Source organism: Cottoperca gobio, chromosome 4 (assembly GCF_900634415.1).
Source record: "Cottoperca gobio chromosome 4, fCotGob3.1, whole genome shotgun sequence".
Taxonomy (NCBI): Eukaryota; Metazoa; Chordata; class Actinopteri; order Perciformes; family Bovichtidae; genus Cottoperca; species Cottoperca gobio.
This window is the reverse complement of record NC_041358.1, coordinates 1352584-1366172: the sequence shown is the minus strand read 5'-3', so window position 1 is coordinate 1366172 and position 13589 is coordinate 1352584. Positions and strand designations below refer to the sequence as shown.

The 13589-nt window shown below is 40.8% G+C and overlaps 1 protein-coding gene across 1 annotated transcript in view; it reads left to right on the top strand.

Annotated features, from left to right (window-relative positions):
* Positions 1-13589, top strand: part of LOC115006914 (cadherin-2-like) — a 76317-nt gene that overhangs the window by 13754 nt on the left and 48974 nt on the right. Inside the window, exons 3-4 of the mRNA XM_029429541.1 lie at positions 9323-9552; positions 12072-12245. Of these exons, the coding sequence (XP_029285401.1) occupies positions 9323-9552; positions 12072-12245 (404 nt within the window). The remainder of the gene's footprint in view (positions 1-9322; positions 9553-12071; positions 12246-13589) is intronic.

The window sequence follows — 13589 nt, the reverse complement described above, 5'->3', positions numbered from 1 at the left end:
TTGGAAATAATGTAGATGGATCAAAGTTGTACATTATTCTATAGTCAGATGCGGTTGTGAAAACGAAACTGACACTGCATGTGTCACTGTTAAAGTCAATGGCCTGAATAACACTTGATGCAGAGGCCTGACCTGCCATTGGAAGCTGCAGTTACTGCTCATGTGCGGTCAGGCATCGCCTTATCTACTGGGTCTAGTTGTGAAGAGTAGTGAACCACTGGTCTACTCTTATCTCCATGGTTCTGTGTTAATACTAATGTCATGAAGTCTGCTGTTTAGATAAAAGGCTTCTTATAGTCTGGTATTTCTAAAACAGATGAGTTTACCAAAACTTTATTTTCTTAAATAATTTGTCAGCTGTTTCGTTCCCTATTATCTTACAAACTCTCTTCACCATATTTCTTCCTCATGACATTTACGATCGGACCCTCAGGAGCTTCTAGCTCCCTACACTGTTTAGACTAAACTCTCAGAAGATTCTATCTCCCTACTATTCGTCTGTCGACGATTATAGTCTTTCACAAAATGTCATGAGGTTTGAATATTTTTGGGAGAGGTGGGAACGGACAGCCATCCAAGAGGGAATCACGCCAGCCTTTTACAGAGGGATACAAAGAAGCCGTGACCGTGTGTGTTAAATGAGTTATGCTGACACTTCTTGACTAAAGTCTTTTATTATTATTTATTATTCTGAACGTAATCTATCATTAGCTGGTATTTTGCGGCTCTGTTCTGTTCTAATCATTTCTGTCTGCTCCAGAATTACACAAAAAGTCTACATATCTGTCATCCACACACTTATTAAACATGTTTTCTCAAAAACATATAAGAGACAGTTTTCTACACTTTACAATTCAGCCTCCTTTAATTGACTATGATAGTGTGTGTGAATGCAGATATACAACCTGGTTCCGGAAGTGTGGATCCCCGTTGCTGGGGAGTCATGTTCTCTTGTCAGTCCTTTTTCTCACGTCAGTCCTTTTTCTCACGTCCGGTCTACAGTCTGGGGTTCTGGTTTCACCTTTTTCTTCTCTTTAGCTTTCCTCAATTCAATTGGATTTTAATTGTAATTTACCAATTTGTCTGCTGGTGCACAGTTTTAAATTTAGGTGCGCTTTAATTGCCATTCCACAGGTGGAGGTGTTTAAATTTTGTAAAGTTTCTATAAACTTTTAGTTGTAGTCTCAATTTTGTCCACCAGAGGCATTTAGCTATCAACCGGATGTGGGTCTTTTTTTTTTTTTTTTTTTTTCACCAGATGAAGAAGGATAGAAAATGGAGGTTTCTTTGTTCTGAATTTTCTCTCCTTCCAGTTTGGAGAAAACTTTTTGGTTTAATCACTCGGTCACTACATCACTTATGCATTTTATTTCCACCCAAAATGCTCCAGCATAAGACTCAAGGTTTAGTTTATCACAATTTACTTTTACTACATAAGTAGGCGGAATTAGCGACCCAGCATCACGTGGCCACCGTTAGCTGGTCCTAATCTCTGAGGCCTTTCACAAAAACGTCTCCTTCTTTCACGTTTTTCCAACTTAAAACTACTTCACATACACTCCCCGTCTCTTTGATTTCACAACCGTCCCCCAGTCAGTTTGAACAGTTTTCACCCGTTCTACAAACTCCAATGCATTAGCTAAATATCAACGCTAGCTTAGCCTCGCCTTAGGCCTGCTTTAGTCACACTTTACTCACAACAATACAACAATACACAAATCTTTACATGTTTTACACTATGCTTGCCGCAAAGAAGATGATATACAACATCTGAGACTATGAGGCGATCGTCATCGGTTCTCACGTAATTCAGGATTATAATCACTATTCTTCTTTGGTAAACAACACTAGCTTCTAAGCCACGCTTCCCTTAAGTCTTTGAATTAAACTATACCTATCTGCCTGCCAAAGGACTTCTTTAACATTAAACTAACTAAGCTTTCTTAGCTACCTTCCTTAGGTGTTTTCGTATTAAACTATATCAATGCAAGCTTACCATAAGCTTTATCCGGTACCAGACCGGACACCCTACCTCGGGCTTTGTTTGATTAATCTATAAGTTCTCTCAGAACTCTAACCAGACTGCGCTGGAGCCCTCCCTAGGCTTTTAATACGTATCGTTAACACAAATAATATTTTCGATGCTTGTTCTTATCACTTGTATTTCAACATTCAGGATTGCTTTTTTATCGTTTAACAGCAGTTGTATTAGCTATGACCGTCGAACATTGTTGCTGGCATTCATTAATAAGTTTTCCTAGTCTACCTGCAGTGAATATTTGTCTTAACCGGTGTTCACCCTCACCTGATCTTTTGCACGTGCAATGAATACCAGTCAACGATGCTCGGCGATCGTTCTTCACTTCTCCTTTCGGGATGCCCACCCAGGGACGCCAATTAAAGGGTAAGAAAAAGCTGAAGAACTCGGAGCTTAAAGGTCGAATCAAAACAGCAATCTCCTGATGTAATCTATATATTTATTTAACGCAATAAGTCAAACAAAGAAAATATTCTCAGCTGAGGACACATTTCGCGTCGCCGTTTCCATAGACCGCATGGCTCAAAAAGCCCCATCGTTACGGTCTCACGGCTCCGCTCCAGGTGTGCCCAAACATTTGAAAATTCGCATCTAATACATGGAGTAGGCGTTGACCTTCTCCTCATTGGTCCCAGTTTGGCGCCTACACGCTCCTCCGTCAGCAGTCCGGAAGTGATGGTTTGTTGACCTGTTACTCTTAAAGGGGAAGTGCCCCTATTATGTTTGTAATACATAGTTGTGCAGAAAATACATAATTGTGCAGAAAATACATAGTTGTGCAGAAAATACATAATAGTGCAGAAACATATTCGTAGTGTCGTAATACATATTGATTGAGGTAGGACAAATACATGTGATAGTCTTTCCAGTGTGGATTAATGAAGATCAGGATTAATTTACCTGACAAAAGCAAAATAAACCTCACAAGAATCATGAAGCATGCAAGCAAAACCACAAAACAGTCCTGCAGTAAAAGAAAGGCAGACCCTTGATCCACCTCTGGTTTCCAGCCAGTTTATGTCAATACCAGTGGTATGTTATTCTGGATCGCCTGAATGTTAAGTTATTACCCAGACACCTCAAAGGAAGCACATAAGTTGATGTTGCTTAGTGAGACCGGCCTTGGAAACTGTCATGGACAACAAGTCAACTTGTTAGCACTTAGCTAATACTTGGTATCTTGTTGTTAGCATGAAGAGAGCAGGAAGTCATGTCAGACTATGACTCACATAAATCATTGTTCCTGTGTTTACAGATCAAACACAAATAATATCCAATTGTAAATACTTAAAAACATTTGTAGATTGTTAGTTACTTGAGTTTGTCAGGATTTTGTGTGTTTTCCTATCAAAACGTGTGATCCCATGGCAGTGCTGTGGGTGCAGTAAAACGTATAATGGCTCAGCCCTCACCCGCCCTGAGGCGCTGCGAACCCAACAAGCTGTTTCATTAGTCTGGGTGTTCTGACATGACTAACACTGGGAGGAAAACACTGTGCTCGTATCAGTTGTTTTATCTCTTTCCCATCTTCCCTATTATGATGTAATGCCTGTAGCGTGCAGTGTGTGTGTGTGTGTGTGTGTGTGTGTGTGTGTGTGTGTGTGTGTGTGTGTGTGTGTGTCCGCTGGGCTTTTCAGAGGGGAACTACTGTTATGAGCCTTTTTTTCTCCAGCGAGGATATTGATCATAGCTCATTGATCGAGCTGCACTTGTATACTTGAATGGTATATTCAGGATTAGGGTTCTTGGGAAATATACCTCCACCAGTACTGAGCAGCTCTTTCAGACTCTTCCCCATTTATGTGATTATATTAATTTATCTCACAGCCCTTCTTCTGCCAGAACTTTGTCTCAAAATGTTAACATGCTCACTTTTGAACCATTTAAAATTTGATTAGGGTTTCATAAATGATTAACCATTAACCATTATGAATATAAAATACAACACTAAAGCCTGACCAATGTATTTGCACTCCAGTTTAAGGCTGTAATTGGGTTATCGCAGATATATATCTGTGAAGTAATTTGCACAAAACACAAAGTACAGCCAAGGCTGATGGAAATGCTTAAGTTTTGCAGATATTTAGTCATAAAACAATATATTGGACACAATAAAATGTTGCCCTGAGGGTGGAGCAGAGGATCACAAATAGTCAGTATCCTTCATTCTCTGGGAACCATGAGCGTATGTTCCAATGGTTGTGCCAATCAATCTAGTAGATGGTAGGATATTTCACAGGATATATGTTATTAATCCTGTTGGGACCAAGTTTCATGACAATCCATCTCCTAGTTGACGAGATGTTTCAGTTTGGACTAAAGTGGTGGACTGACAAACGGACAGACTTTGCCATCCCTAGAGCAATGATGCTAACACGGCTGAAAACTGTGAATAGCTGAATGTTTGTGTGCAACAGAGGTTCAATTTATTCAGCTAATGGGATAGAACAGCGTTAAACTTTATTATCTGACTCCTCTTCTACTCCAGCAGCTTCAGGTTACAGCTCTGATATGTCCATGTGGTTTGCTGTTTGTTTGCTGTTATTATCTCAGAGTATGTTGCTGTGCTGTGCTGGCTGAATATGAGAGGTTGAACTGTGAACCACCCACTGCTGCCCAGCAACATCTAAAAGCCCCATGCTTAATTCTGCTCCAGTTCCCTCTACATTGTGAGGGGGGGGGGGGTTAAACCAGATAGCCCTAACATACATGAAGCAGCATGAGTGTTTTTGAACAGGACCATGGATTATGAATGAGCATTTACACAGAGCTGGTACACTGGTACGCCTACCTTTTTCATTTAGTGGATCGATTAGGTGCGCCCATAAATCTTCCCGGCCATGCTATCGTCGCTCTCTTTGAAATAAATGTAATTCAAAAATGTTGGCTTCTGGCCGAATCATATCTGAGCCACGAAAGGTTGGACAAGGGTGGGAACGGGTGGTTGTTTGAGCAAGTTGCTTCTTCTTCACTGCCATCAGAAGTGTTGGGAGCAGTGTCTCAAACGTAAAGTGGGGCTGTTTGATGTGCAGACAGTATGTGATAGTCATATTGGAAGATTTTGTGATATTTAAGGGGATTGCTACAGATTTAAAAACATTGAAAGCTTCTGCCAGAGCCTCAGCAGATAATACCAGAGTCTGAGAACATAATAAGAATCTTAATAATGATCTTCATTTATAGAGCCAAAGACTTGACAAAGTGCTTGACAAAGACAGCAAAATAAAAACAGACAAGTCATAAATCATATTTAGTGGTTAAAACCAAACTAGTGTAGAAACGGTAAGAATAGGAAACCATTAACACACTCAAGAATAGTCAGGAAAGACTCTCCAATAAAAATAATAACCCTGATGATGTCATAGTGATGTCATCAGGGATATCTTAGCTTGGGCTCAAACTATCTTTTCTAACAAAAAGTGTTTTTTACAAACAGGAACAATACTCAACGATGTGTCCTCATGGCTTTGCTGCCTTGACGTTTCTTTAGTGCCACTTCCTGGTCTTATTTACCTCTCAACAAATATCACAGAAAGTTTCCTCAAACAACTGCTTTCTGGATTTTAATGAAATTTGCTTATGATTGTTGTGGCCACCAGAATACCAGAGAATACCAGAGAATTCCTTTAGCACCACAATCCGGCCAAAATAAAACAAACTAACTGGCTGAGTAGCATTGAATGTACGGAACACATTCATGTTCCCCAGAGGATGAAGCCTTTCCATTTTAGACACCAGCATAAGCCAACTTGTCAAGTCTATACATACAATGTAGCGAGGATAAGAGTGCCATGTAATGTGCTTATCACATGATCACATGCTCCTAAGATTCAGCCCCTTTGAATTTAAATAACTCCTTTCCCTTTCCTGTCATGTGTCCCTCTGGACAAACTACTTATTTAACCTCCTGGTACTGTTCCGGATCTTTAAAAAGCATTATTGATAACATATTATTTGTCCCTTCAAACACTTAAACATTGTGTTTAGAGAATATTTCAACATCTGGCCAGCTTCTAAGGCTTTTTTCATTTTTTTGTCAAATTAAGCAGCTTTGAAAAAATTCTATTATAAGTGCCATATATCCATTCACAGTCAACTCAACTAAACAGATTCAGTCACACATGAGATTAAATCAACAGTTTTCCTCCTCATCCTCACTTTGAAATGATAATCACGCCCTCATGACTTCTGCCAGGCTGTTGTGAGACCACCATGACACTCGTGTCCTTGTCCATTATTAACTTCAGTCTGATGCACTTTGTTCTGATGGATAAGATACCGTTTGAGAGATGTTTACTGCACTTTACAACCCTGCATTGTCTGTGGTTCTCAAACCTTGTAATGCCTTAAAACAAAGTGACTTCCCCCTGTCATGGCGTGCATATGGTGAACAACTCAACCAGAAAATGATTTTGCCTTATCGGCTTGTTTGATTTGATTCATCATCACAGGAGGCCTGGAGGCTGAAAACTCTTTAGAAAAAAATCACACATGATGTGAATTTATTAAGAGTTAATTTTTCTATCTTCTTCATTATGTTAAAGAAAGCTCAGGGCTCAGACGGAGAAGAGCTGCTCTCGATGAGGTCACACAGTCCCTATGATATGAATGTGGTTGGGTGTTGTGTCTCAGAGACTTTAACCAGAAAAAGATTATGTGAAGATGTTTAGGAGGAAAGATGAAACTCCATCTTCTCATTTCTTTGGCTTAATGGTGGTCAAATATAAAGGTATTAAATACAGCCTTAAAACTAAACTAAACACGGAACAGTATGAGTCTTCTTCAAGACTGGATGAAAAGAAAAGAAACAAACAAAAACAAAAAAAGACAGACCTACACACACACACGCACACACACACACACACACACACACACACACACACACACACACACACACACACACACACAAATCAATGAAGCTGCTTTATTTAAGAGGTTTAATGGAGGCGGGTTATTAGCTCTCTGAAGCTGGGCACCGGTTCACTCACAGCACATGGCTTGAAGATTCACTGTCCCTTCTACATGTACCGTAATTTCCGGACTATAAGCCGCGACTTTTTCCCCATTTTGCGACCCTGCGGCTTATATAACAGTGCGGCTTATCTATGGATTTTTACAGCTAACGGCCACTAGGGGAATTCCTAAATCTATGGATTTTACAGGTTACAGTCCACCGGATGCAGGGAAAGAGCGCGCAAAAGTAGCGAGTGGTACGAGAGACAGACGGACATTACGAGAGCGAGGCAGTGTGTGAGACACCCTCATTATGGAAATATATATATTTATTTCGAGGAGTCTTATTTTGTTAAATATGCTTTTATGTTGATACTCCTGAAACCGGATACTCCTGAAACCGGCACTTTCTGGGGGTTCGCGCCACTTTTTCGGGAGACGGAAAGAAGGATACGCTGAAGAGAGGGGTGCATGTCCAAAAACCCCGACTGTGGAGTTACCGTATGATGATGACTTCCATGTGTTTCTTCTGTTTCAACGGTAATTTATGGACAAATTAAGGAAAACACCAACGGTCAGAGACAATAAATGCTGATTGAACAGGCAGAAGTTCTCCATCGTTATTTCCTGGTTCTACACAACACAACGCAGAGTCGATCGTGGTGTCAGCTACAGACCGGCTACATACACATCAGTCAATTTAGCGTCTGCGGCTTATAGCCCAGTGCGGCTTATATATGTACAAATTAGTCAATTTAGCGTCTGCGGCTTATAGTCAGGTGCGGTTTATAGTCCGAAAATTACGGTATGTTTAAAATAAAAACATGAATCTGTGAATTATTTTAATAGCTCAGTGTTGTGTGCAAGATGTATGTTTATAAATGTCAGTGGCACGGCCAACTGTACCTTGCACATGTTTAAAGTAAAAACATGAATATATATATTAATATATGTATTAATTGAATAGCTTAGTATTGAATGCACAATAACAGGGTAGCCATGTGTATACATGGCACTAGGCCCAGTTTAATATAAAACCATTTTATACAATATGTATAGTAGGGGGTCCCTGCTCCATCTCTCCATCAGTTTGGGGGTCCTTGGCTTTAAGTCATTTATCAAGCAAACATTTGCTGATTTTGTCCCTTTAGTTTTACTGTAAATAGAAGGTGTTGAGCTTTTGAATGGACAAAACAAATAGTTTATAGATGTCCCCTTGGGCTCCGGGAACTTGCGATGAGCATTTTTAAAATAAATGTGCTTGATTAATTGGAAAAATAATGCACAGATTAATTTATAATAAAATAAATCTGCGGCCTTACATACAACTGTAATGCACTTTTTTGAGGCTGTGTTGAAAATGTAAGCATGAAAACATTTTGTATTACCGTAGAAATCTATTCCTCATTTCCACACTCCTTTTGTGGTTTGATACTCCATCACCAGAAAGCCCCAGCCTCTCCCTGTTCCTCCTCCAGCTGAGGTGGAAGCTGTTCCGGATGCACTCACTTGTTGTTAATGTGCCGACTGTGATGAGCTGACATTTGCCGTCGACAGCTTTGTTCTGCATGAGTGTGCTGTGTCTGCTCAAATCACACCACCGACAAACTTGCAATGATATCCGGAAATGCAGTCACACTGCCGCGCACCTTCCCCAGGCATCACTAAAACTGCTTCATCTCTGAAGGTAGGCTAAACTTGGCAAACAAATAAAGAGGAGGAAATTGCAGAGAGAGAGAAACCTGCTGTTCCTGCTGAAAGCTGGTCCTGTTTCTGCCCGTTTATGGTTTAACTTTTGCAAATCCCATCTTCAGCTTTGGGATTTACAGCAGGCTAAACTCTTTGGCCAGGTCCATCAATCTTTCCTCTAATGCTCATCTAAAAGCAAGTCAGGTTTTACATGATTCTTTCCTTCACTCTGCTACTCCAGCATCTACTTTATTCCTCTCAACCTCTTAAAAGCCTTTTTATCCCTTAAATTTCCCGTTAAACAGCTTTAAAGAGGGGGAAGAATATATTTTCCTGCCCTGTTTGACAGCTTCACATATATTCTGGATCGTTTGTTCCATGATGGGTAAATAATTCAAGCCAAAGGCGGCATTCTGTATGACGCATCTGGAAATGAGTACATGTTCTTTGCATTCCTTTACTATTCACATGTGTGGGATCTGTGTTCAACATCCTTAAAATAAATGTAAACATGACCCCACTGGTGGGTTCAGCAGGGATGTAAAATGGCTGCTGGGTGTATTTAGACATTTAACCTCCTCACAAAGCATCCCGCAGGTTTTTCCACTCAGTCTGACGTTTGTCTCTGTCTCTCTCTCTTAGTGAGCTTCATGGACTGCGGTAGAGGGGGGGTGTGGATTGAGGTTGGAGATTCGTCTGACTTCAGGGTGAGTGAGGATGGTGTGGTCTATGCCCTGCGGCGCCTCAGCCTGGTGGGAAAGGGAAAAGCAGTGGAGGTGATCTACGCTCGAGACCTGCAATCCAAACAGGTCTGGAAGACCAGAGTGCACCTCCACGTCCGTCCACAGGGGAACAGCACAGGTCCTGAACAGGTAAAACAGCAGCAGTGTTTCCATGTAAACCCTTTCGTCTCTTTATTTGACTCTGCTGAGCTGAAAAATGTTTGATTCTAAAAGCTTCTTAACTCTCCACCATGATACATGTGTCCATGTGTTCAGCTTTACTGTATGCTAAAGAGAAGGCCGAGGTAAAAACAGGAAACTACATGCATCGTTATTGTCCCTAACTTTACCACCATGAGCACACACAACATTATTATTATTTTTATGGATAAACTGTTGACTAAAGATGTAACCTTGGGCCCAGGAAACTTGTGATGGACATTTTTCTCTTCTTTTTATATTTAATAGATGAATTGATTAAAAGGTTATTGAAAAATATAATTGATAGATGAATCAATAGTGACAATAATTGTAGTTGCACTCTTAATTTGGTTATTAATGGAGCTTGGTTTATAAGTTAACAATGCGCAGTATCATATTCAAGGAAAAACAGTGTGCAGCTCAATGCTTGTGTACGTCCTCACAGTGCACACAGATCTACTGCCTCTGACTCACTGGATATTTGATTAATCACGAGTTCATTAACACATACAGAAGCTGACAGCGTTAACACATCGAACCTGGATCTGAGTCTGAGGATGTGTGAAGCTCAATTATTAGACAGTCTGAGCATGATGGGCTCTTATTCCCCCCCCCCCCCCCTCAATGCTTCAGTAATGTTGGATGAACTGTACACACATAAAATCAGCTCCTCTGGCCCAGCAGGCGGCTGAGGTTGGCCAAGTGCTGATTGCAGAGACAAAGTGAGTCAAACAGCCATCTGTTGGTTTGTTTCATGTACAACAGCGATAATAAGGCTCTCTGCATGTATTTAGACCAGACACTGGCCTTGATTGGCTGTTCTTCTAAACACAGCCCCAAATAGCCGGCTGCCATATGCTTTAGCTGCTATCAGTGAGGAGGATAATCAGTGAGAGTGAGAGAAGCTGTCAACAATCCTTCATAAGGAAAACCACGAGGAGCAGCCATGGCAGTTAGCAGCCAGTCACTCGCCAGGGGAGCAGAGTCAGCACTGTGCCCTTCATCTGAGAGGAAGGACCAGGGCTGTTATAAAAAACTGAAGAGTGACACAAACAGGCATCATATTTACAGCCAAGCTCCAAATGTCAATCAAATCAAACAACACCTTAGTTATATCAAGTGTTTGTCCTCTACATGGTCACTACATTCTTTGAAATGTTCTCAAATGTATAATTCTCCGATGTATTAACTTCAACTGCATAGAGAAACAGGCCTCTATTTCAAACATATTGCACACCGGCCTTTACTTCTAATTCCCCCTCTGATATGATGAAGTACATAGTTCATCATATTTGAGTTTGAAGCCTCCCGGTTTTTGACTTTTGATTGAATTTACAATTTAAGTCAAAACGTCTTACATGTTACATGTTGCGTTGATGTATATTTCCATAGCATTATTTCAAAAGAGTCACGTCATACTTCTCTGCATGCTCTTTCTCCAGTAAAAATTGTTATTCTTTTCATTCAGTAGTAGACAATTCAAATATAAAAATATTTTATATTTATATACTTCCAGCATCTCACACTTTCTGAGTCTTCCTAGGCTTTTATTGTGAAACACCTAACAGGAAGTGTTGCATTGACTGCAGCTCATCAACAATCCAAAGGATGGATCAATTGAAAGGACTGGAATGTGTCTCACGGGCTCCTAACAGTAACAGAGAAACCAACAACAACAAGGACAGCAACACTAGATACACACAGATACAATTGAAGGATCTGTGTCAAATCACTCACTATGAGGCAAAGTCTGTCATTAATCATCTGCTCTTTTATTCCTGTGCGCTTGTATTTTCCAGTTCCATGTAATCCAGTCCTGGCTTTTTGTTTGTGTTAGTAATTTACTTGATGACCTTGATGACTCAGATATCTTGATTATTCTCCTTTAGTTTGTATTTTTTTCAATGTATTCTATAAAATATTTATACTTTATAAAGTATGAAGACATTTATTGTATTTCATAAATTAAATGTACTTGAATCAAAGACTTACAAAACCTGCTGAAAATACCAACCCAGCCTCCAAGGTCAGGGGCGGAACTCCCCGTGAGCAGCAGGTGAACTGTGGGGGGGCAGAGTCAATGAGAAGCTTTCCTTTTCCTTAACATCCACTGTGTGTGAAGCCTAGGCACACGCACGCACGCACACACACATACACACACACACACACACACACACACACACACACACACACACACACACACGCACAGTGACAGGTGGTGGTCATTTATCAGACAAACTATAATGAGAGCATTAATCCAAGCCACTGGAATGAGGTCAGAAATACCCTGAGTCACCAAGCCTTCCCAGCAGGCTTGCTCTGCAGCTCAGCTGTGTGTGTGTGTGTGTGTGTGCGCGTGTGTGTGTGTGTGTGTGTGTGTGTGTGTGTGTGTGTCTGTGTGTGTGTGCGTGTGTGTGTGTGTATGCATGCGTGCAGCCCAGGACACAACTCTTGTTTAATCTCTGCAGGTAAAGCCCAGTGATGCAACACTGACTCAGCGGGTACCAGAGATCTTATTTCCATGGCGCAGCGTGGTTGTCATGGGTGATGGCACTCTGAGGCGGGTGAAAAGGGACTGGGTCATTCCGCCTATCAACGTCCCTGAGAACTCACGAGGACAGTTCCCCGAGGACCTCGTCAGAGTAAGAAAAACACACACACACACACACACACACACACACACACACACACACACACACACACAGAAGCAGACCTGTAAGTTGAACAGTAAGGGGGATATTGCGATAAGCAACTGGAGATAAAAGCATGAACTAGTTTTCATCCGGCTGTGACAAAAAGCCTCTTACTTTAGATGATTTAAAAGGCACTTTTAAGTTGCTGACACGGCTTGGATGATCATTAGCATTTCACTGCCTGCTACATTACATGGACCTTAAGGACCAATAGAACAATACATTTTGTAATTTAGGCTTACATTCTGGTACAATCAATTATTTAGGCTGTTAATGCACTCAACTAGTGATTTAATGTGACTCAGCCTTCCTTGGGATCTGCATAATAATGTAACATACATTGTGTTTTTGGTTGATGATGAAACATGAAGCAGCTGAGCAAGAATTGAGCCCTGGGGAACTCCACATAATGCCTAACTCTCCAGACATAATGTAGAAATACCTGATGTTGTATTTTTTGTTAGGATGTAAACCGTGCAAGCACTGACCCAGACAAGCATCCCCATTCTCAGAGCAACAGTCACTCGCTTTGTCTTTCTGCTTCTATCCATGTAGCTGGCACTGCTACGTTACACATTAAATAATGGAATCTCATTGTAGACCTTGGCGAGCAGCGTATGTAACAAAATAATCTGAACTCCTGAGTTTAGATTTGTTTAGATAAACTGCTCCCAAAGCTTCAAAGTGAAATTCTTCTCTTCAGTTTTTGTATCTATATTGCAGCAGTCTCAAATGTGTACACTTTATTTGGTGGTATGCAGCTAAAAGCTAGCTATGGAGCTAAGGGTAACGCTTTGTTCTAAAAATACAACAACTATTGATTCCATTTAGCTTTTGTTGCACTTTTAGAAGCCGTTGTTCCTGTAGCATGACATTATATGCCAATCTTTACTTGACTAAAACAAATGTGTATCGGTTGTCTTCCCCATCCACTTCTATACATAATCCTGCCGATGATACTGCTTTCTCTTTTCTGTGGATCAAATGTTGTTAAACCTGCAATGGTTCTTGTAGTAAAAGGTGTTTCGTCCATATTCCCCCTTTTTTGTGGTTTGCAAACATGCTTGAGTTGATGTCGAGCCCTGTCTTCATAGTCTTCAACACAACATAATTTCTGTCAAATGTTGTATTTGTACTATGTTGTTTATCCTGTACACACGACATCTATTGCACGTCTGTCCGTCCTGGGAGAGGGATCCCTCCTCAGTTGCTCTCCATTTTTCCCCATTTTTCTTTTAGGAAGTTTTTCTTTGTGCGATGCGAGGGTCTAAGGACAGAGGGTGTCGTAACCTG